This window comes from Drosophila arizonae, chromosome 5 (genome assembly GCF_054131065.1).
Source record: "Drosophila arizonae isolate 15081-1271.41 chromosome 5, UAZ_ARI_1.0, whole genome shotgun sequence".
In the NCBI taxonomy this organism is placed as follows: domain Eukaryota; kingdom Metazoa; phylum Arthropoda; class Insecta; order Diptera; family Drosophilidae; genus Drosophila; species Drosophila arizonae.
The window spans coordinates 941031-963175 of NC_142925.1; the positions used below are offsets into that span (position 1 = coordinate 941031).

Consider the following 22145-nt stretch of genomic DNA (forward strand, 5'->3'; position numbering starts at 1 on the left):
GAAAATAAGTCGATTGGACGTTCCATGAGCTAATTGTTTATTTTTTATTGCTCGTCTTACAATTGGAAGAGGCATAGACAATTGAAATTGAATTGAAATTAATTTTTTATGTTTGACAAATACTTAATATGTATATAAAATTCACTGAATTTTTCAATAGTCAATAGACCTAGCGAAGGCTTAAATAGTAATAAAGTCGAAGCGACAGAAAATTTTCGATATTACACAATACTCTAATTTTATTAAATCAATTTTCTTATTGGCTGCCCACTTTAATTGAATAGTATCCATTTAGACATTTTCGCTAACTCTTCCTTTTCGGCCAATTCAATTGTCCAATTGTTTTTCTTTAAAAATTGTCTAATACTATACAAGATTTGAAGTCGAGTGAAAAAACGTCATAGCTAAAGCTTTTGGCATTATGGCAGTCGAATTGAGTCAATACTTTTAGCTTAACCTAACTAGCTTAATCAACTCTAGACTTAGCATCTAAATGAGTAAATCGACTTCATTGCGCAGCTGAGTGATGTGCTCCATCAGCTCCTCCCGCACGCCTGTGCGCCAATCGTGTAGTCCATCCGCGCCCACCTGTTGGCACTCTACATAGCGATGCGCAAAGCCACTGGACAGTGGCAGCTCCACGCCCTTCGCTGTGGGCAGCAGGAGCTGCGCTGCTGGTAACTCCAGGCGATATAGGAGCACCTTGGACCTCAATTCTGGATCGTAATGCACGTTGTCTATGAGCAGCTTCTTGCGCTCATCAAAGCAGACGGCAAATGTGGACAGCTCAAAGCGAACTGTTTCGCTGTCGTAGGCTCGCAGTTGCCGCTGCAGCGAGCTCTTGCCCAAGTTGCCCGCGAAGCGTGCATTTGGATACACCAGTTCGTTCGGAGTGAGCAGCATCGTGAAGCTAGCATAGTTCACATTGCGTAGCAGGCAATCCGTCTGCAGCAGCTGACGAATGCGAGCAGCTGTGCCATTTGTTTGCAAAAATGGGAAGTTGAAGGGCAAGCTATACAGATGCATTTTGGTGCGCTCCAAAAGGCGTACAACTTGCTCCGGCAGTTCATCGTAGTTGTAAACTAGAAAGTGCTGGACACCCAGCGCCTGGTGGAAGAGGAAGAACTGCACCATGGCATCCACATTGCGCGCGAATCGCGAACCCACATCAAAGCTAACCAAATCAACACAAATTGTTGCAGGAAAGCGAACAGGCACTTCAGTAAGGGTCGCTCCAGCTGGTACTGCTGCTGCTGCTGTTGCTGTTGTTGCCTGGGCAGCTGTCTTTGCCGGCTTCAAGTGCCGAAGATGCAGCTTCACTTGCCTCTTGATTGGAGACGTCGCATCGCTAAAGGAAACGTACTTTGGCTGCCCGAAATTGCGGCTGACTTGACAAAAGAAATTGTAATTGGTAAAGGTGCTGGCCTTGTCATCGACCACGCCCTCCGCTGCATCGCGTTGAAAGCGAAATTTGCCCTGAACACTGCGGCCGCCCACGTCAAAGCTGCACCGAAAGTCCACAACGGCTCCCTTCTTGCCAACAACAATGACGTGAGCTTCGCCCCCAACGACCAGCTCCTTTTGTTTCCTGCAAAGGCACAAAAAATGTTAAGTTAGGCATAAATACTATATGACAAAGATGACTATATTCCATACCAGTATGCAGAGTAGGCATAAAAGGAGTCACCAATCACCTGCCAAACGGGCAGCGGCTTAGTGAACACCCATTTGGATTGGCGCTCCTCATCCTCGGCCGTTGTGCTGTTCTGTATGCGACGCAGCACGGCTGCATCGTTGCGGCCAAAGAAGTTGACATACTTTAAAACATATTTTAAGCGATTGTTTTCGCTCTTGTACATCATGAGCACACCCACACTGAAGCAGGATATTAGCAAGAGCGCCAATTGTTGATACTTTCGCATTATTATAGCTATTTATGACAAACAACTTTCAGTGTTGCTCTATCGTACGAAAATGTAGCTGCTTCACAGGCCGCAACAAGTTCTATCGACACTTGCAGCACTTGGTTAAAATTGAAATTTTCTTGTTTATTCGACGGAATTCGAATCAAGTTTCATTTCGCAGAGTGATTTGCATGAAATTTATTGGCATGTGCGTATGTGCCTAATTAATCCAAGTATATTAATCTATTTCCAACACTGAACTTCTGCCGGCTGATAATGATCAGTGTTCCCCTATCACACAAAATCACCTGCAATCTGACCAAAACAAGTTCGTCTTACTGTTGCTACACTTGTAGATACGTTGATGATATGGTTGATAGTTGCAAAGTTTTGTATATAATGAAACATTGCACATCTGTTTATTAAATTACAACTGATTAGTTATATCATTTACTTATGCAGTTTTCATTTTCAAAGCTGAGTCGATATACTAGCAGGGTATTTGCAAGTCGATAGAGCAGGATGTTTATTCGATTCATTCAAGAATATAATTTGTGTAGCGTCACATTGATGTTGACCATTTCAATTGAAATAAGCTGATAAAATAAATTTAATTTCTATGATATCCACAATGAGTACCAAGGAATCAAAAGCCCTAATCAAGGACATACGGGAAACAATTAAAATGGCCAAATATGGAGACGCCATACATAAATGCCAAGTGAAGACAAATGGAAATAGAAATCTTTTGTTATTTTTGCTGACTTTGACATTTATTGCAGCGTCTACTCAAGAGCGATCCAAAGAATTATATGGGTTACTTGTTGCTGGGCGCTGCCTACCAGAATATTGACAAAGTAGAGGCGGCCAAATTTCTCCGCAAGTCCATTGAGTATACCGAAGGACCCGCCACAGTCGCGTTGCAAGGACTGGCGAATTGTGCGCCCGCAGAGGAGCTGCCACAAATTTACGAGCAGCTCATGGAGCTATTGCCGTAAGTGTGACCAATCGAAGAATTAACAAATAGGTCCAACAAATTTTGTAATTGTAGAGAGAAATGCTTGGAATACTATGAAAAGCTCTACGCCTTGGCGGCGGATGCTGCGTTGACTAAATCATGCCTTGACATTTTCAAGAAGAAGGCACAGAATCCGAATGATAGCCATATCAATAAGATCCTAGAGTATCTGGGCAGATTATGGTTTACCAGCGAAATGGAGGTGCCAGCCGCAGAAATAGAACTCGTAAGTAATGCTTGTGGCAATATCCCAGCTTAATTATAATCCCGCTCTCTACCTGATAGTACAAGATGAGCATGGACAAACTGTTGTCAGTGGGCGATGCCGATCTACAGAGCATGGTCTACAAGCGTTATCTGAAGTTCCTCTACAAGCAGCAGGACTATGTTAGCTGCATGCGCCACGCTTGCAATATGACTGAATCACATCCACGCGATGTCTATGCCTATGAATGGATCTGTATGATGCACTGCGAGAATCATGAGAAGGTGAACAATAAAGCTTGGCAAAGCGAACTGCGTCGCTCTGTTTCAGAATATGCCGCACAGCTGCTGCAACTCAATCCCAAATCAAATTTAGCCCTGCTTGTTCAGGCTTTAGAGTTGTATTCAAAAGAGCAGTTCGTTGCGGCTCGACAATTGGCTTTGCAAGCTCTGGAATACCAACCAAGCTACAGGATGACTCAACAGCTTCTGGCTAGGATTCACATGAAATTGGGAGCTCATAAATTAGCGCTGTTGCTGTGGCAGGAGCTGGGCGAGCAGCATGAAGAGTATGCTCAGTGTTTGTCCTATAAAATGGATGCCAAACTATTGGAGGAGGCGTCTAAGCTGCTGAAGGATAAAGCAGCAACAGATGAACTTAGCTTGAAGGCTCTAGCACGGTTTGTAGAATATCTCTATAGAATAGTAGATAGTAGCCTATATTTCTCCATCTTGTCTCTACCTTCAGGTGCTATTATAAACTGGGAGAAGTGGAAAAGTTGAAGTCCTTGCCATTAGATGCAGTTACACACGCTGAATTTCTACTGTAAGCCTAGTTGGTCACATGGCACTCATAAGCCTAACATCTATATCCGTTTTATAGTCCGCCATCGGAAGCTCTTGAAGCCCTAGCCAACAATGAATCATTCGAAGCGCTGCTGCTGCGTGGCAAGCTGAATATGAAGCTGCAAAATTTCGCCGAGGCGCTGAACTGCATGCTGAAGGCTACACGACTACAGCCCCACATAGCTGAATGCTTCGAGCACTTGGGGCACTTGTATCAAGCGAATGATGATATTTTACGAGCGCGTAAATGTTTTGAGAAGTGCGTTAGTCTGAATGCTTTGGCCGAAGAGGCTGTGGATGCCTTAAGCTCAATCTATCAGCAGTTGGGCGAAGAGGATCTAAATGAAGCACTGTTGCTCAATACCTTACGCCACTTGAGCAGTGATGATGCCATTCGCTTGCAGTACAAACTGGGATTGCACTTTTTGAAAGTGAAAAAACTGGATAATGTACGCATATTCCTCCTATGTTAATTAGTTCTAATTCAGCTGAATACACTTATCATTCTCTGATTATGTACTATACATACTCTTCTTAGGCTATTCAATGCTTTCGTCTTGCTATTAAGCACGACTATAAATGCATGGTCTATTGGGAATCCCTGGGCGATGCATACGCAGCACGCGGCTCTTACAACTCAGCAATTCGTGTCTTTCAAAAAATTCTCGAGCTTTCGCCCAACAACAGTTACGCTCAACTGCAAATAGCTCTGATTAAAACGGTAATTGAACAGATTTGTTTGTATGTAGTATATATTAACTTATATCTCTATGTCTTTTAGACCATTCGCATGTATCCAGAGGCAATTGCTGACTTTGATGAGCTACTCAAACAGTACCCAGATTATTTGCCTGCTTTGAAAGGCGCTGCAGAGGCGCATATAAGTCTTGCCCACAATCTAAAGAGTCAAAATCTGTATGGACGTGCCAAGGATAACTTCCAAATGGCTTTGGAGCATCTGCAGAGGTTGTTGAGCAGTAGATATTGTATATTGGATCAGATTAATTAGTTTCCTTTTCAATTCTCTTCAGTGCCTTCTTGCAAAGCAAGGCTCAGTGCATGGTTTGGCTTTGGCGACTCACTGCGAGTGTTTTGGTGCAAACAGCTCAGTTACCTAAATCCTTAGCTAATTTGGATGTTGCTGGCAATTTGGCGAAGCGAGAGGAGAAAATTGTGTATCTATCACGCAAAGATCTACTGCAGCTGGCGCAAAGATTTTACTTGTGCGCCTTAAAACTGAAGCAAAACACATTCTTGTGGTATGAGTTGGCCTTATGCAGCTACTATAGCGCCGTCTACATGCCAGAGGATGCGAAGAGTCATCTGGAGTTAGCTGCCAAGGTGTGCAAGATGGCCATCAAGGCGCAGAGCAATCGCTGGCAGAACTGGAATTTGTTGGGTGTGATCAATATGCACGCAGCCAATGAGAATTTTCCTGTGGCTCAACATTGTTTGATCCAAGCTGTTGTGACTGAACGAAAATCCTATACAGCTTGGACAAATCTCGGCGTATTGTATTTTAAGCTAGGCGATATAAGATTAGCTAACGAGGCCTTTAAGCGTGCCCAGCAATCGAGTCCGATTTATCCGAATGCTTGGATAGGACAGGCTTTGGTAGCTGAAATAATTGGCGAGCAGGAGGAGGCTTTCGATTTATTTCGGCATTGCCAGCAGTTCGAATATCATCCAGAAGCAGCTATTGGTTATGCCCATTGGGTTTGCCGTGTGCTCTCCGATCCGGTGCTGCGCGATAAGCCGCACAACAAGCATGCAATAGAGCATATGCATGCGGATATATATGCCTTGGATGCCATCAATTGGTCTGCTATTTCTAGTTGTTTTTATTGCATAACATTTTGATAATGATTTGTCTATTTCAGGTTTGTGCAGAATGAGGAGTCGGAGGCCTGCATTGCGTCGCTTACATTTCAGGGCTTTCTTTTCGCACGCCAAAAGCTCTACAAGCAGGCAATTAATTCATTTACACGCGCCTGCCAGCAAGCGCAGCCCGGCACAGACCGAGATAATCTTTATACGAATCTAGGGTATCTTTACTTGAAGCTCGGTCAGCCGGAGCAGGCAGTCTGCGCCTTTGACAATGTAGCGCATGCTTCCTTTAAGCCCATATCTGGACTGGCTTTGGCCTATTATCGCTGTGGACAATCTCATGAATCGTATGCAACATACTCCAACCTGTTGGCCAGCGGCATGGCGCAGGATGAAGAAAAGGCAGCCACTATATTGGTTGCCATGGCCTCCCTAGTATATGCCTCGCAAGGCGATACGGATACCAAAACACTGCTTTATCAATGGTATGCGAGAAATGGCTCTAAAGTCTGTATCCCATCAAGTCTAATTTGTTTCTATATATTCGAATAGCATACTTCTCAAAGGTGCTCCCATTCAAGCCTTATTCTCGGCCTTTGCTTTGGGTGTGTTGCATCGGGATAATGAGCTGATTAAGATCATTATTCCAGAGCTACAGAAGTATCAATTCAATGAGAAGTACTCGACTGATGTGTCCTACCTAACTGCTAATTACTGCTTAATTAATGTGAGCAATGAAAATTTAAATTTTATTTATCACTATAACTATAATATCTCTCATTTTCAGGAGGGCCCTCGTCAGGCTTTGAACTATCTTCAACAACGCGTGCGTATGTTTCCTCAAAATCCTGCGGTACGCAAAATTTTTGTCAAATTTCTGCTGGACTATTTCCCGAACGATGCGACTTATGAAAAAGCCTTAGCTAATATGGCTTTGATTACGCTGAAATTAAAGCCCAGCTTCTTGAGTGACAGGTAGGCAACACTCTCTTTGTGTATATGTTTGATTGTATATCTAACGTTTTTCTTATATATCCATATCAGCAACAATGCCAATGAGCTATCAGAGACAACCATCTATGCCAGCCGAGCTCTGGAACGTGTGGATAGGACTCAATCCCTCAAGCTTATTCAAAGCGCCATACGCATGAATCCAATCAATCAGCAAGCCAGGCAGCTGCTACGCAGTATAACTGCGTGCTAGCCTCTAAATAGTAAAAACATTAAGTAAGAAAATATTGATGTATTTTTTTTTTTAATTTAAAAAAGAACATTAAAAAGCGCAGAAAAAAAAATAAGTGAATCCCTAGACTTGGAGTCGAACCAGCGACCTGTGGGGTCTACAAAAATATTTTTACTACACTGCATCGCTCTACCACCTGAGCTATTGAAGGCGCAGCTGGGCCCTAGTTCCAATTATTGTAATAAATTCCAGCTAAACAGAGCATTTTGCACACAAGTAGTGCTGTAAAATACCAAAGTATAGCCAGCGTGTGTATGGGTGCATAGTTGTCTTATTTTCCTTTAGTGTGGTGACACTGGCTGCCATTCTTGTTGGTCGGGGTTGAATGCAGAGCGAAGCAGAGCCTTAGTGAAATAAAAAGCAGTGAAAATGTGTATTAAATAGTGAAAAATATTAATGAAAGCAATATGCAAATGCTACAAAGTGTTCATGTACTCCTTTGTTAGTTATAAAATTGACTGCAAAGCTATGTGCAACAGTGGAAACGGCATAGACTCCACCCAGAGCACCGCTTGCAGCAAATACCTATGAATGTGGTGCGAACACACACACACGCGCATACAAAGAAAAACACATACATGTATATGCATATGGGAAAAACCTGCCGTAATTACAGTTAGACAGTAAAATAGCCAGCGCGGTCAGTTAATTAGGCTACAAAGCGAGTTTCAGGTGTTGACGCCCACGCACGGACGCCAACAATTGCAATTTTTGTTGTTTGCTTGCAATGGAAAACGAATCCGTCAAATCGGAACATAGTGGACGCTCGCGACGCTCTCGCAATCACAACAACAATAGTGGAGGAGGGGGAGGAGGCGGAGGTGGTGGTGGCGGTGGCGGAGGCACCGTTAACAACGGATATCACAGAGATCGCTCAAGGCACTCACATCGGAGCACCCATTCTTCGAAATCCGGCAAAGGACGCAGCGACATGGCGCCCTATCAAACAAGTGTTAATATGACAGGTGAGTAATTTACAGCCATGTATATACAAATGGGAAGCTCACCCTTATACGGCTTGCCAGGTGACGATTCTCGCGATGGCCAGGAGGTGATTGAGGTGCAGATATTGCCACAGGATGAGAATTGGGGTGAGAATACAACGGCTGTCACGGGCAACACCTCGGAGCAAAGCATTTCCATGGAAGACATCAACAATATGTGGCACCGGGAGAATGAGAAAGGATTCGGCTTCGCTTGCCGTCGCTACGTGGAATCAACATTCTACTTCCTACTCGGCTGTGGCGCATTCTTCTCGCCCGTCGCCATGGTCGTAATGCCATACATTGGCTTCTTTCCGTCGGCCTTCGATCATCCGGAATTGACCCAGACTGTGCGCACACAGCTGCTGGCATGTAGCGAGCAGTGCAAGGGACAGCTCGTCTCGCTGGCGGCTCGACTGCTGTTGCTAGCCATTGGATTGTGGGCCCTGTTCATGCGTCGCACAGCGGCCAGCATGCCGCGGATCTTTCTGTATCGTGCGATCGTGCTGCTCCTGGTCACCATTTGCACCTTTGCCTATTGGCTCTTCTACATTGTGCAGGTCACGAACAGCGCCAAGATTGTGGTGGAAACCGGCGGCGATACTGTCGACTATAAATCGCTAGTTGGCTATGCGACCAACTTTGTGGACACGCTGCTCTTCATACACTATGTGGCGGTTGTCCTACTGGAGCTGCGCCATCAGCAGCCATACTATTATGTTAAGATCATACGCTCCCCAGACGGCGTTTCGCACTCGTATATGCTTGGCCAGCTGAGCATTCAGCGTGCTGCCGTGTGGGTGCTGCAGCACTACTATGTGGACTTTCCCATCTTCAATCCGTATCTGGAGCGCATACCCATATCAATATCGAAGTCGCAACGTAACAAAATCTCGAACAGCTTCAAATACTACGAGGTCGATGGCGTCAGCAACTCGCAGCAGCAGAGCCAGAGTCGAGCTGTGCTGGCGGCAAATGCAAGACGTCGCGACTCCTCGCACAACGAACGCTTCTACGAGGAGCACGAGTACGAGCGGCGGGTCAAGAAGCGACGCGCACGCCTTATCACGGCCGCCGAGGAGGCCTTCACTCACATCAAGCGCATACACAATGAACCAGCTCCCGCCTTGCCTCTGGATCCCCAAGAGGCAGCTCAGGCGGTGTTTCCCTCGATGGCTCGCGCTCTGCAGAAATATTTGCGTGTCACACGGCAGCAGCCAAGGCACACCTTTGAGAGTATACTCAAGCATCTGGCGCACTGCCTCAAGCATGACTTGTCGCCACGCGCCTTCCTGGAGCCTTATCTGACCGAATCGCCAGTCATGCAGAGCGAGAAGGAGCGTCGCTGGGTGCAATCGTGGTCACTGATTTGTGACGACATCGTCTCACGCCCCATTAGCAACGAATGCACGTTCCAGTTGATACAGAACGACGTCTCCCTGATGGTCACCGTACACAAGCTGCCCCACTTCAACTTGGCTGAGGAGGTAGTCGATCCCAAGAGCAATAAGTTTGTATTGAAGCTCAACTCAGAGACATCTGTATGACACCAGCCACATCAGCATCATCAGCAACACCATCAACAGCAGCAGCAAAGAACTCCTCCTTTGATAACGCCCACGCACAGCAATCAAACGCAATCATCGTATTTGCATGTGTTCGTCTGATACTCTACATCCACATACAGATATTTAATAATATTTGATTAATATTTTATACAAGTTTATATAAAATTTACAAAGCTGCTGCTAAAATTGATAGATTTTATATATGAAATTAAGGCATAGCAATTTATAAGATTTTATATTTATTTTCTAACATTTATTTTAATACTCTAACTTTCCTATAGGTAAAAGCTGCTCAAATGTTTTTCAATTTATATGTATTTTGTATGTACGTTAATTTGATTTACCATTTATGCAGCTTTTTCTCTCATTTTCAACATTAAGTTTTATCAAGCTCTCATTGCTCTATTTTATAACTTGAGCTGCTACCTGTATCTCATTGCCTCTGTCTTTTCTTTTGAATTATCGCTATCTCCTCACTATATGTCCATTTTCAATTTCTAGTCTCCAATATTTCGCCTACTGAAATCATGACATTCCCTGTCTTTAGAGCTGAGGCCCTGGCCATATCTTTCTCATTACATTCAGCAACAGCTTCGAGGCGAAGGTTGGTTGGTTGTTTGCTCCGCGAAGTCTCAGTTCGCCCTCCTTCGAAAGTAACCTAGTAAATAACTTCCCCGCAGCTCCTTTTTAGAAGTTAAGCAATATCATTTTAAGGTATTCAACTTTTTAATGTAAATTTGAATTCAGCTTAGAAACAATACTCTCTCTTCAAATGTTCAAAATTGTTTTTTTTATTTTGATTTATTTTAATTTAAGTTGTATTTAGTTTTCATATATTTACATTTGACTTAATTTTAAGTTTTTGTTATGGTAGGTCTGATGAACAATTTGATCCGACACTTTTGATAGCCCAGTGAAAATATCCTAAACTCAACGCACACATATCGAACGTCCCATTGAAACGACTTCAACAAGTTCCCAAAGTATTAAGCATAAGTATTCCAAATAAGAGAAAAACAGTCTAAGAATGCAGCTAAACGATTTTTAAATGATTTTTATAATTTGTAGAAAATATTTATAAACTATATACACTTGTATGTATAAGTAAACCATGGTCCCTAAAAGTATATACCTATGCCTATATACGCTGGTTGTGGGTCTAAAAATGATATAGGACTTGCGCTTAGAGTATGTCTTAAAATAATACTCTAGGCGCGATTCCGATATATATTTAAATATATACATGAAACATCAACTAAAACTCGAACATATCTATAGAGGATATATAGTATAAAAAGCTGCACTATAACTCGAATGTAACTCGTGACAAATACATAAACTTAAGCAAGAGACTGCTAACAAGCATTTTACGATATCGCCAATGCATATATACGTATATATATACATATATGTAATACATAGAGCTATCTCTATTTTTCATATAACCTGTGCATAGCAACCTACTAAAAGCACAATCTTTGAGTGTAAGAGCTAACAATAAAAACTGATAACACTTTATATATATATACTATATATAGAATGATAAGTTTTAGCATCCCATTTATTACATACAAATATGCCCATTTTATATAAGCTAGCATACTTTGCCTTGTTTTTGCCTCAACTTTTCATTTCATTTTCTAGCTAAATGCTTTTTTATCACGACTTTTAAACAGAATATGCATACATACATACATATATGTGTAACCGATATGCATTTCAATATTTATAGATATTTTATAAACAATCAATTGCTGTATAAATAAATTGCGAAAAATTACTTTCGAATGAACTCGTTTTGCTTATCTCCTCATTTGTTTTCGAGGGGGTTAATCTATGGATCCAGTCAACAACCTGATTATACTTGTATACATAATATATTTATGACGTAGACATACAAACATATGTATAATGTATACTTTTATACTTATGAGAACTTGATTTTGAAGCAGAGCAACTCAAGTTTTTAATGATTTCCACTTAAGTTTCAGAAGCTTCAGAATAAATAGCGAAACCTGAGCACTACAAAGTCTATATACCCTTTCTGAAGATCTCATGAATTAAAACAAACATCGACCTCCCTTTCACAACGAAAGAATTCGAAGTAGCGCCGGAGCGATGGCAAGGGACATGATTACTGATAAATATAAAATTATAGCACCAATGGCCAAGGATTGATGGTAAAGGATTTATTACACTACAATGGAAAAATGACCCGGGTAGGCATTGACATTGAAACTAATAATTGCGGAACAGCGCTATTAGTACTGTAACGACGTTAATGGAATGATGACAATATATATTAATATGGCAATAGAACAATGCAACTAGAGCGAAGTAAGCTCTAAGATATTCTATTCCATAAACATACCTTTCTTGCTAAACCAGACAGCCCATGTCTGGCACACTTGGTGACAGCTTCACGATATCCCTAGGGTATACGGAGAAACCTGATTTACTTTAGCTCAAATATCAAAAGATTGGATTTAATTGTGATAGTTGGAATTGAAATTGGAATTCTTTATTTGTGAAATCAAATCAGTTGAGGGTGTAAATTGATGCCGCTAAATACATTTCGTCTACTATATGCTTAAGTGTATATATATAGTTGGAATAAATATCAGCTAAAGTCTAAATATATAACAAAGATAACTGTGCGTATTTGGTTAATGTCAAGTACAACTGGGTAGATTATAGTCTGTAGCACATAGTATATAATCATGAATGATTGTGCGCTATAAATTCGTTATATTCTATATACTCGTTCAGACAGCTGACTTGAGCTTCAGTTTATTTTTCTCTGGCTCGAAGAACTCATTCACGAGTGCCTCGACCATAATCTTCAGTGTCGCCGTGAGCTGTTCCCAGTTCGAATCCTCTCGGTCTCCACATATCTCGGCGTAATATTTCATCTTGGGCTCCGTGCCGCTGGTGCGTAGGGTGACGACAACGTTATTCGCGAAGGTAAAGGTTATCATCTGGGAGCTGGAGCTAACTGGGAGAGTGGCCTTCAGATCAGCCGTGCTGCTGTCGTAGCCCGTGGTCAAGTCCCTCACGTGCTCGATCTGGTACTTGCCATTGAGAATGCTCCTCGGATAGCTGTTCGCCTGGCCGTTGTCAAAGGTGCGCAAGCGATTAAAGATCTGCTTGATCTTCACTTGATCGTCACAGATGACATAGGAACAAATGCTAGTATGATAGCCATATAGCCTATAGATGTTCTCCAATTGCTGCTGCAGTGTCAGCTTCTTCTCGCAGTATAGATACCGTGCCATGGTGGCCACGTGGGCAGCGGCACTGACACCATCCTTGTCCGGCACCACAGTAGAGATCATAAAACCAATAGCTTCTTCGAAGGCGAAGAGAACCGTTTTACCTGTCAATTCCTCATCGATGGCCTTGTTGGCCATCCACTTAAAGCCCGTCAACGTCTCGTGGAATGTAAAGCCTTCAATGTGCGCCATCGACTTCAAGATCTTCGAGCTCACGGTGCTCGCGATCATCACATGATTTGTGTCTACTTTTGATTTTGATATCTTCATGATTTCCAACATCCACCAGCCTAACAGTGCGCCTAGCTCATTGCCGGTAAAGATCTTAACCTCGTTCTCGTAAACTTCAGCAACAGCCAGACGATCTGCATCCGGATCATTGGCCAGAATGATTTGGCATTTATTGTCTTTTGCCGTTTTTTCGGCTAGCTCAAGAGCTTTGGCCTCCTCGGGATTGGGCATGGGCGTTTTGCGGAAGTCTGGATCTGGCTCGACCTGCTCCTCCACAGGTATGAGTGGCTCCAAATTCACATACTTGATGGCTTTCTTGACAAACTCATAGCCAACTCCCTGCATGGCCGTGTATGCGAATTTCAAAGGACAATCCTGGTTGGCCTGGATAAGTTCTTTGGGAATTTGATTTATCAATTCTTCGAAGTAGGCAGGCACAACTTGATCATAGGGATCTTGCAGCTGCTTCTTGGACCACAAAGCCTTATCATCTACAGACCCATCATCTTTCCACACCAGATTATCTTTCTTTATCTGTGGCTTCAAGTTCTTTTCAATTGCCTTTTGTATTTCCGAATCATGCGGTGGGATTATTTGCGCTCCATTGCTCCAATAGACCTGGAAAAGTTAAAATATATGTTAGATCACATATTTGTATATAGATAATACATGTAGTTGTGACTGTGTGTGAGTGTATGAGTGTGTGTGCGAGCGAGAGAGTTAAAGTCGAAGTTTAATACTCGATTGAGTCATTAAAGCAGTGCTCCTACGTACACACATACACATATGCATTTCAGCGAGAGAGAAATTGAAGGGCAAGCAGAAACGGCGCGTATGTTGTATGATCTGCCATCCCTTTCGATCACGCGACTCTCAGAGGGTGAGGGACTTGTAGCGCTGATGTATTGGGAGTGCTGATGAAGTTCGTTCTAGATGATTCTCGAACACGCATGAGTTATTCGCTTCATTCATGGCATTTTTCACTGTACCTATGTATTGATTACCTTATATCCATTGTCTTCCTTGCGATTGTGAGATGCTGTCACCTGCACACCTGCCAAACATTTCAGTTTCTTAATGCTAAATGGCACAATAGGTGTGGCCACAAAGCATGTGTACAGATAAACACGAAAGCCATTTTCCAGAAAAACCAATGCTGAGAGCTGGGCAAAACGCTTGCTGTTATGCCTGGCATCGTAGCCAAACACAATGCCTTGCTCGCTCCAGGACTTCTCATCAAACTGCTCCTTTAAATACTGACAAATGCCCTGCGCAGTTCTGTAAAGAGTTTACACGTCATTTAGCATGAGATCATTCATTCCAGAGAATAATACGAATTCGAGTTCGAATTCAGTGGAAACTTACTGAATGACAACCAAATCGTTCATCGAATCGAAGCCCGCTCTCATTTCAGCTCGCAGTCCGGCAGTTCCAAATGAAATACGTTTACAAAGCCGCAATTTGAGACTGTTTAGAAAAAAAATGAGTTTATTATAAATCATTTATATATAATATATATCTTTTACATACGTTTCCCAGTCCTCGTTATCCACATATTTTTGGATTTCATTCTTGGTCGTTGGATTAGGATCCCAAGAAAGCCAATCATGGATACATTTATCCAATTTCTCATTACCTGAGTATCGATTGGCAGATTCATTTTGTCCTTGATCCATGGTTTCCGTTAGCAACAAATATCGTAAAACCTACAATTAATACAATTAATGAGTATGCTAACACACGCACCAAACATTTACAACATTAATTGTCAGCGATTGCAGCTGGTCATGTCACACACCCTTCTGGGCATATATAGTATACATTTATTGATCAATTCCGCAATTGCCGCTTATATCTTCACTCACCCGGTAGTTGATTTTAACTGAAGACCCCCTGTGCGTTCGCCTTTAACTTTTTAAAGACAAAAACATAATTCGCACTAATGCACTAAAAGTACCAAGTGACCAAAAATAATTAGCCCTAAAATACCAAAATTACGAGAAGCCCTTAAAATGAATACTGACATTTTGACAACATTTTATTTCTTCAAATATGAGCAAAAATAGTAACATTTAAGCTCTAAATAAAAATCATATCTTGATTACCAACTACATAAAAAATAACAATTTAATCATATTTGTATTTAATACTATCTTTTATAAATACCAATTTGGAACCTATTTTAATAACTAGTTCAGTTCACGGCATAGTATTTTTTAGTACATTATAATCTTGTCAAAGAACGCTGAAAAAATCACAACTACAACACGCGGCGAAATCTCTTTAAAATAGTTCAATTAGATCTATTTAAATAAGTTAAACAACAAATCAAAGTAAAATGGCTGATGTGTTGGATATTGATAATGCCGAAGAGTTTGAAGTGGACGAGGATGGCGACCGTAAGTACCGTGCGAAATGTGAATATCGCGCTATTTTTCAACGTTTTGCCAAGCCGGCTATTCATGTTTTACTATAATACCCCACGCCCACACAAACAGAGGGCATTGTACGTTTGAAGGAGAAAGCTAAACATCGCAAAGGACGCGGTTTTGGTAGCGACAGCAACACACGCGAAGCCATTCACAGTTACGAAAGGGTGCGTAACGAGGATGACGATGAACTGGAACCAGGGCCACAGCGCTCCGTCGAGGGCTGGATACTGTTTGTGACCTCCATACACGAAGAGGCACAGGAGGATGAAATACAGGAGAAATTCTGCGATTACGGAGAGATTAAGAACATACATTTAAATCTAGATCGACGCACAGGCTTCTCAAAAGGTTACGCCCTGGTTGAGTATGAGACGCACAAACAAGCTCTGGCAGCCAAGGAGGCGCTAAATGGCACAGATATCATGGGACAAACGATTCAAGTGGATTGGTGCTTCGTCAAGGGACCCAAGCGTGTGAAGAAATCGGAAAAGCGACGCAGATAGAAACTATGTGAACCCCCAAGAATAACTCGTAAATTAAAATAGAAATTGAAATAAACTTTATTGCAGTGTCAATACAAAAGGAGCTCCCGAAACTTTAACTGATTTGCATCCACAGATACACTTCGTCTTCCATCTTTATCAGCCTCTCTTCTAGTTCAGCTAAGTTCGATCTCATCGCTGTTCCAGCTGCCTCCCCCTTCCTAATCTATTTTCTTTTATATCACCTTCTGGTTTAGAAGATGCTTTCGCCTAACTCGCTCTTTCCTTGGAAACTTCGACTTGCATTTCTATCCACTTGCTACTCGCAGGCCTTTATTTTTATTGAATGCTTAATCAGCTGCTGTTCGATTTGTCTCCATTTTTTAATCCACTTCAGCTCTGTCCAATTCCTTTTCCTCTTCATCAGCTGCCAGTTCAGCGTCTACTTCATCTTTTTCTGATGCAGTAGATGCTTGCGCATGGCCAGCTGCTTATCCCTGAAGCTCTTCTTCACCTTGGAGCGTGCTTTGTGCCGCAACATGCCAAAGTTCTTCGTTTTGCGTTTCTCTCGATTCGTCTTCGAACAATTCTCATTGACGCGACCATCCTTCCAGCCGAAACGCTCGCGATCCTGTCGCCCCGCCTGCACTGTCTCCAATCGTGATTCCTTATCGTGTTTACGTTTCTTATAAATCATCTCGATGCTGTTTAGCTTCACAAACTCAGCTCGATCCTGCTCCAGAGGACGTTTGCGTGCGCTTGTCACAGTTTTCTTCAGGTTGGCTGCATTTATGCGCTTGAAGTCCTCATCAGTGAATATGCGCGTCAAAGCCAGCTCCTGCGCAGCTTCCTTCTGATCGAGCATTTTTATTTCTGCTTTAGACGACTTTGCGTTTTCCTTTTTCTCCTTGCGCGTTGACTCCTCGCAATCACTGGCAACGCCTTCATCGGACTCTTCTGCCTCTTCATCATCATCTTCGTCGTCATCATCCTCTTCTTCATCATCATCGTCCTCTTCCTCCTCCTCGCTATCACTGGCCTGCTCCTCGCATCGATCCTCGTTATCGCTGTGGGTCACAGTCACCCACTCACCATCATTGGAATCCGTGTCGTCATCATCACTGCCGATGTCAATTGTCTTCGAGTCCTTGAGCAACACCTCTGCACCCACCACAGTGTCCTTGACATCCTTTTCACCATAGGCCCTCACCTTGCGCTCAGCCTGCGCCTCCGTTTGTCTGCCTCGATCCTTCTTGTGAAGCATAGCAGGCAGCTGTTCGCGATAGAGCGTGATCAAGGAGCGCGCGGCCATCATCACGGACTTCTCCTTGTATGTCTTGTACATGGCCAGATCCTGCAGCAAGTCCTCTCCCATGGCCAAAGGACAGCGCATGCAAATCTCTCGTGTGGCATTCAAGCCAATTGCCATGACGTCACTCGAATTGCGCTCGGTGATGAAATTGTTTGCAATTGTCTTCAAGATGGGCTCAATAACGTCACCCGGAATTAACTCGTGGGAGGCCTGAGCTGCGAATTGAAGAATGCGCGTCACCTGCCGCTGATGCGGCTGCAGAAACCGTGTGATATACGGATAAAAGCCAAACAGAAAGAGCTCATGAATGCCTATTAGTCTTGAGATGACATCCAGGTGCATTAGCTTGACCTCAAAGCGTTCGTTGCTCGACTGCAGCTGCTTAAACAAACCCTCGGCCATGCCCTGAGGATTGTGTATCAGATGAATGCCGGAGAAGTTGAACGCTGGCGCATTTTTCTTTTTCTTTTGCGCTTTAACCGCTTGCTTCTTAATCTGTTGCAGCTGTTTTTGGCGTTTCTTCGTCTTTTTGTTCACACGATTTGCCATTAGCGCACCTTTCAGATCGACTTCCTCCTCGCTGTCTGAATCGCTGCCAGCTTCATCCTCATCATCGTGACCAAGGAAGAACTTTAGAGATGTGACAAGTACCTGCAAGGCAAAGAAATTAGTTCACTTTCAAGTATCATCTGTAGCAAGTGAACAAAACAAAAACAAGTAAGAACGTTGCAGTCGGGCGTTACCGACTGCGGAATACTCATTCACATCCCATCAACAATTTAGTAGTTAAGTTTCGTTCTAATACTGTAGAATATACAGGTTTTTCCGATTTGCCACGCCCCAACTGGGCGTAGACACCTCATTTTTGGTCAGTTTTTAGAAAGAGATAACGTTACCCTAACTGCAAAGTTTGAATGCTTACCCTAAAAAAATGTGAAAATTACAGGGTATTTTTCGATGTGCCACGCCCCTAAAGAGGCGTAAAAATTATTTTTGGGGAATCGATAGAGGAGGCTACCAGTAACTCAACTATCCAAATTTGAAGCTTCTAGCTATTATACTTTAGGAGATATAAACTTTTGCGGTTTGCCACGCCCCCTGTGGGCGGACATATATCCGACAAAACTTTTTGGTCTTGGGTGATCAGTCCGAGTATATGTACAAAATTTGAGGTCTCTGCCATCAATAGTGTCCAAAATATAGGAGAATTTAAAAAATCACCATATCTTCATGTCCGATTTGCCACGCCCCCAACGGGCGTAGACTTATAATTTATCTTCAGACTTTATAGAATCATACCATTAGCTGACGTGCAAAATTTCAGCATTCTAGGTTTACAACTTTAGGAGATACAGTTTTATCCGATTTGCCACGCCCCCAATGGGCGTAGATATATCCGCCATAGCTCGTGATCTTGGGTGGTCAACGCGGACCTACATACCAAGTTTCAGCTTTCTAGCTCTTCAACAAACATGATTTCTGGTATATCGGAAAATGCATTTTCCGATTTGCCACGCCCCTAGTGGGCGGATCGGGAAAATTTTAACACTTTATAAATCGGAGATATACACGAGTATGTGTTCCAAATTTCAAGTCTCTAGCTTCAATAGCGCCGAAATAGATTGCGTTCATACGGACAGACGGACAGACGGACGGACAGCAAGACGGACATTGCACAAAACCAATATACTGATTCACTTTCGTGAATGAGTATAAAAAACAAAAGGAAATACATATTGTGAAGAACTAGGCATTATGGTACCAGGTACTGTTGCTAGCTTAAAGCGTTAGTTGAAATTGGGAATGGGCTATGCTTGTTCTCTGTGTGCTCTACTGGAAACTATCTGGATGCATTGCAAACCTTTGTTATATTCGAGAAGCAGCCCACGCTGGCAATCACGTTCACTGTCTTGGCATCGTTCCATATGTTCTTCTTGTACAACTCAATCATGATATCCACCGACATTTTAGCAGCCTTGGGATTGGCGTCCTTCAACATGCCGTACATAAAGTTTTGCAAACTCTAATACAACAATAAATTAATAAAGACTGAAGATCATTCTCAAGCGCATTGCCTTACCGAATTAAGCTTCATATCTTTGTGCTTCGCATTCATGTTCTTAATATCCGTTACGATGTGTGTTTGCAAGAAGGTGCGCAGATTCTTATCCTGGCAGCGCAGCAGTTGAAAAAATAATTCCAATATATCCAATGCTGGAACCAGATTCTTATTACGCAGCAGAATCAACGCTTTGACAAAGGAATTCCTCATCGCAGGATCTAGGACAGTGGCACTGCTCCTTAACAAATCCGTCAGGTGCTTTGGGAACTGCTGGCACACCTGTGGATAGCATTGTGCCACCTGAGCAATAAACATCACTATTTCGTCCAACGATTTGTTTTCCTCGCCCGGATTTAAAGCGAAGATTTCAAGTAAACTTAAAAAATGTTCGTATTGCGTGTGGAACTCATCGCTGTAGGACTCAGGATCACGCTTGATCAGGTTCTGCAGCTGCGGAAGATTATCCGGCAGCTGATTGTTTGGACGCACCATAACTAGACGTAAATTTGTATTTTTACGTCTGACAAGCACGTTCAAAACTTTATGAAAGAATGCACGTGTCTTCTTCTTCTTACTGCATGCCAAATAGAGTTGCCACAGTTTGAAATTTTCTTTTTGTGTCGTTTCCACTTGATTAATCAGCTGTTGCGATCAATATTACAATACTGGAAGGTCTATCTAAATTCTATGTATAAAGAAGAATAATAAAAAACTAATATCATTTTGGCTACAGCACTTAAATATTATTTTCCAAAACGTTAACAATGGTTTTGCATTCTAGCATAGTGCTGCCACTATTTTACCGATAACACCGTCATCCATCAGTGGAAACATTTCTTTGTTAGTGCAATCGTTTTTTAACACTAGTGCCTTAAGAGAATTAATTTTTTCCTGCAAGATGATGGAGCTGCAGTCAAATGAAGACGTCGATTTAGAGGATGGCGAGGTAAAGAACTACATAGAATATATAAAAAATAGTTAGTTAATATGCATATAATGCCATGTCAGCTGTCAGCAAGCGGCGAGGAGGAGATCTATACGCCGTTGCAGCGGCCGGCGCCGGCTTCAAACGTTGCAACAGCTGCAAAGGGAGTTGCCGAAAGCAATGCAACAAATTCGCTTGCCACCTGCCATCAGCTTCAAAGCGCCTTGGACGATGAGTCTCAAACGAATAGCGAGCAGAGCACCAGCGGCGAGTCCTCTGAAGAGGGCTGCATCAAAAAGCTGCGCACCGAAAATCTCGGCTCCAACAAAAAGCGCAAGAAGCGCATTAAAAGAACCGTTATGATACGTGTGTCTTCTGCCACAGCTGAAGGCTGCTCATCCGCCGACGCCGCCTCCTCCTCGACTGGGGAACCGAATCGCGCGCGCTTCAAGAAATATAACATATGGACAGCGGCACTGCAGGAGGAGGCATTGACTGAGAATATGCGCGGCTGCGATGTGAACCACAAAAGCAGCAGCGATCGTAATGTGGAGAACTATGATTTCTCTTTGAGATATCGCCTAAATGGAGAGCATGCGCTAAAGCGGCGCCTGTCCAACTCTTCTGACGAGGGCAACAGCTCACAGCCGGCGTTCAAGCGAGGGCGCTCTGCCTGCTTGGACAGCCAGCGACGGGATCAGCGACGTCCGATCAAAAGTAGGCTTGGTTCAAGGTCGAGATCCCGTCGTGGCAATTCCTCAACGAGCGGCTCTTCGGACAATTCTAGTGAGCCGCGACACATACTTGACTTGCAAGACGTGACGGGACGCGAACCCAAGGATGTGGCTAACGAAATGGCCAGTAAACTGTATGAGGAGAAGGACGAACTTTTGGGTGTGTAATCAAAGGATTCAAGATAAAATATTAACCAAGATTCAAGACCTAAGTCTGGCTTGCAATTTCTTTTGCAGTTCGTGTTGTTCAAATACTTGGCTTAGATTTGCCACTGGAGCTGTACAAGGAAACGCAACGCATCGAAGCTGATGGGGGAATGATGATCAACGTCAGTTAAAACTAAGATTAGATCTATGAAACTCTGAATTGAAGTTCAGTTTATCTTTGCAGAACGGCCGACGTCGTCGTACACCTGGCGGAGTTTTTCTATTCCTGCTCAAGCATCATAATCTCATAACGCCAGCGCAACAGAAATCAATTTTCAGCGAGGATCGCCAGAATGAGAGCAAGTCGCGAAAGCAACTGGCCTCATTAATACGGGATCGTAAAGTTGAGGAGCTAAAGAAATGTTTAAGTGAAAAGAGTACCGAAATGCCTTTATTAAATAGCCGGAAGGAATTGGCACAAATACAGCCAGGCAATTGTAAGACCCTATTATATTTAAGCACCATCAATTATTTTCATCTAAACTCTTCTCTCTTTGTAGTATCAAATCCTCCGCCATCGCCTGTTGGTCAGGAGCAAAGCAGCCCGGAATATAGAACTCATGAAATAAATATAAATGTGGTCGATAATACTGATCTGCCATCGACTTCAAAAGCTGCTACAGCAGCAGCAAGCCTTAAGCAATTGGTCAGCTACGACGATGATATTCTCGATGTGAATTGTGGCGAAATGGATTTATTTTAAATGAATACGCTAAGCGTTAAACAACGAGGCCATTCGTTTTATATTATTATATATATATGGAGTGGCGCATAATTTTTGACATTTATATAGCTAGAAATATATTTGTAAATCTAAATAAATGCGTAGCGCCTAAGATTTTTGAAGATATATAAAAAGTGATGTTTGAAATTCAAACTTGGCGCGAATAAATTG

At 42.8% G+C, this 22145-nt stretch overlaps 7 protein-coding genes across 8 annotated transcripts; 4 read left to right on the forward strand and 3 right to left on the reverse strand.

The window, feature by feature from the left end:
- Positions 1-20: 20 nt before the first annotated feature.
- On the reverse strand, positions 21-2151 carry LOC108617263 (uncharacterized). The gene is made up of 2 exons (XM_018012988.2): positions 1657-2151; positions 21-1588 (listed from the first exon to the last, which is right to left on the reverse strand). Exons 1-2 carry the CDS (start codon positions 1920-1922, stop codon positions 490-492), a joined length of 1365 nt encoding a protein of 454 aa, XP_017868477.1. The 5' UTR covers positions 1923-2151; the 3' UTR covers positions 21-489.
- An 87-nt stretch (positions 2152-2238) lies between these two features.
- Positions 2239-7035, forward strand: LOC108617262 (superkiller complex protein 3). Its single transcript, XM_018012987.2, has 13 exons — positions 2239-2625; positions 2687-2898; positions 2956-3148; positions 3208-3806; positions 3875-3952; positions 4010-4421; positions 4511-4693; positions 4754-4938; positions 5004-5792; positions 5853-6284; positions 6352-6526; positions 6587-6774; positions 6844-7035. Exons 1-13 carry the CDS (start codon positions 2524-2526, stop codon positions 7001-7003), a joined length of 3708 nt encoding a protein of 1235 aa, XP_017868476.1. The 5' UTR covers positions 2239-2523; the 3' UTR covers positions 7004-7035.
- Positions 7036-7338: 303 nt separating this feature from the next.
- Vang (Strabismus domain-containing protein Vang) lies at positions 7339-11385 on the forward strand. The gene is made up of 2 exons (XM_018013331.2): positions 7339-8007; positions 8068-11385. The coding sequence occupies exons 1-2, from the start codon at positions 7770-7772 to the stop codon at positions 9570-9572; spliced, it is 1743 nt and encodes a 580-aa protein (XP_017868820.1). The 5' UTR covers positions 7339-7769; the 3' UTR covers positions 9573-11385.
- A 693-nt stretch (positions 11386-12078) lies between these two features.
- Positions 12079-15101, reverse strand: Pgm2a (phosphoglucomutase 2). 2 transcript variants are annotated; one of them, XM_018010540.2, is made up of 5 exons: positions 14962-15101; positions 14627-14802; positions 14462-14563; positions 14101-14374; positions 12079-13714 (listed from the first exon to the last, which is right to left on the reverse strand). In XM_018010540.2, exons 2-5 carry the CDS (start codon positions 14770-14772, stop codon positions 12359-12361), a joined length of 1878 nt encoding a protein of 625 aa, XP_017866029.2. In that variant the 5' UTR covers positions 14773-14802; positions 14962-15101; the 3' UTR covers positions 12079-12358. The 2 variants fall into 2 exon arrangements, with proteins under 2 accessions (XP_017866029.2, XP_089325557.1); XM_089469431.1 differs by having other exon boundaries at positions 14857-14974.
- Positions 15102-15292: 191 nt separating this feature from the next.
- Positions 15293-16113, forward strand: tsu (40S ribosomal protein S12 homolog tsunagi). Its single transcript, XM_018010565.2, has 2 exons — positions 15293-15495; positions 15595-16113. The coding sequence occupies exons 1-2, from the start codon at positions 15435-15437 to the stop codon at positions 16029-16031; spliced, it is 498 nt and encodes a 165-aa protein (XP_017866054.1). The 5' UTR covers positions 15293-15434; the 3' UTR covers positions 16032-16113.
- On the reverse strand, positions 16065-19961 carry Mys45A (SDA1 domain containing protein Mys45A). The gene is made up of 3 exons (XM_018010536.2): positions 19403-19961; positions 19184-19345; positions 16065-17973 (listed from the first exon to the last, which is right to left on the reverse strand). The coding sequence occupies exons 1-3, from the start codon at positions 19874-19876 to the stop codon at positions 16453-16455; spliced, it is 2157 nt and encodes a 718-aa protein (XP_017866025.1). The 5' UTR covers positions 19877-19961; the 3' UTR covers positions 16065-16452.
- An 86-nt stretch (positions 19962-20047) lies between these two features.
- Positions 20048-22108, forward strand: Phax (phosphorylated adaptor for RNA export). Its single transcript, XM_018010545.2, has 5 exons — positions 20048-20330; positions 20393-21203; positions 21281-21372; positions 21435-21687; positions 21751-22108. The coding sequence occupies exons 1-5, from the start codon at positions 20283-20285 to the stop codon at positions 21951-21953; spliced, it is 1407 nt and encodes a 468-aa protein (XP_017866034.1). The 5' UTR covers positions 20048-20282; the 3' UTR covers positions 21954-22108.
- The last annotated feature ends 37 nt before the right edge of the window (positions 22109-22145 follow it).

What these genes read in the sequence shown, in the direction of transcription:
- Vang (XM_018013331.2), top strand. Translation starts at nt 7,770, where the DNA reads ATGGAAAACGAATCCGTCAAATCGGAACATAGTGGACGCTCGCGACGC. An exon ending in AACAAGTGTTAATATGACAG is followed by an intron (nt 8,008 to 8,067) that starts GTGAGTAATTTA and finishes ACGGCTTGCCAG; the next exon opens with GTGACGATTCTCGCGATGGC.
- Mys45A (XM_018010536.2), bottom strand. Translation starts at nt 19,876, where the DNA reads ATGGTGCGTCCAAACAATCAGCTGCCGGATAATCTTCCGCAGCTGCAG. An exon ending in AAGATATGAAGCTTAATTCG is followed by an intron (nt 19,346 to 19,402) that starts GTAAGGCAATGC and finishes TTGTTGTATTAG; the next exon opens with AGTTTGCAAAACTTTATGTA. An exon ending in GCTTCTCGAATATAACAAAG is followed by an intron (nt 17,974 to 19,183) that starts GTTTGCAATGCA and finishes TTTGCCTTGCAG; the next exon opens with GTACTTGTCACATCTCTAAA.
- tsu (XM_018010565.2), top strand. Translation starts at nt 15,435, where the DNA reads ATGGCTGATGTGTTGGATATTGATAATGCCGAAGAGTTTGAAGTGGAC. An exon ending in AGTGGACGAGGATGGCGACC is followed by an intron (nt 15,496 to 15,594) that starts GTAAGTACCGTG and finishes CCACACAAACAG; the next exon opens with AGGGCATTGTACGTTTGAAG.
- LOC108617263 (XM_018012988.2), bottom strand. Translation starts at nt 1,922, where the DNA reads ATGCGAAAGTATCAACAATTGGCGCTCTTGCTAATATCCTGCTTCAGT. An exon ending in TATGCCTACTCTGCATACTG is followed by an intron (nt 1,589 to 1,656) that starts GTATGGAATATA and finishes GTGCCTTTGCAG; the next exon opens with GAAACAAAAGGAGCTGGTCG.
- Phax (XM_018010545.2), top strand. Translation starts at nt 20,283, where the DNA reads ATGATGGAGCTGCAGTCAAATGAAGACGTCGATTTAGAGGATGGCGAG. An exon ending in GGAGAAGGACGAACTTTTGG is followed by an intron (nt 21,204 to 21,280) that starts GTGTGTAATCAA and finishes TTTCTTTTGCAG; the next exon opens with TTCGTGTTGTTCAAATACTT. An exon ending in ACAAATACAGCCAGGCAATT is followed by an intron (nt 21,688 to 21,750) that starts GTAAGACCCTAT and finishes CTCTCTTTGTAG; the next exon opens with TATCAAATCCTCCGCCATCG.
- Pgm2a (XM_018010540.2), bottom strand. Translation starts at nt 14,772, where the DNA reads ATGGATCAAGGACAAAATGAATCTGCCAATCGATACTCAGGTAATGAG. An exon ending in AACGATTTGGTTGTCATTCA is followed by an intron (nt 14,375 to 14,461) that starts GTAAGTTTCCAC and finishes AACTCTTTACAG; the next exon opens with AACTGCGCAGGGCATTTGTC. An exon ending in AGGAAGACAATGGATATAAG is followed by an intron (nt 13,715 to 14,100) that starts GTAATCAATACA and finishes TAACTTTTCCAG; the next exon opens with GTCTATTGGAGCAATGGAGC.
- LOC108617262 (XM_018012987.2), top strand. Translation starts at nt 2,524, where the DNA reads ATGATATCCACAATGAGTACCAAGGAATCAAAAGCCCTAATCAAGGAC. An exon ending in AGCTTGAAGGCTCTAGCACG is followed by an intron (nt 3,807 to 3,874) that starts GTTTGTAGAATA and finishes CTCTACCTTCAG; the next exon opens with GTGCTATTATAAACTGGGAG. An exon ending in AAATAGCTCTGATTAAAACG is followed by an intron (nt 4,694 to 4,753) that starts GTAATTGAACAG and finishes TATGTCTTTTAG; the next exon opens with ACCATTCGCATGTATCCAGA.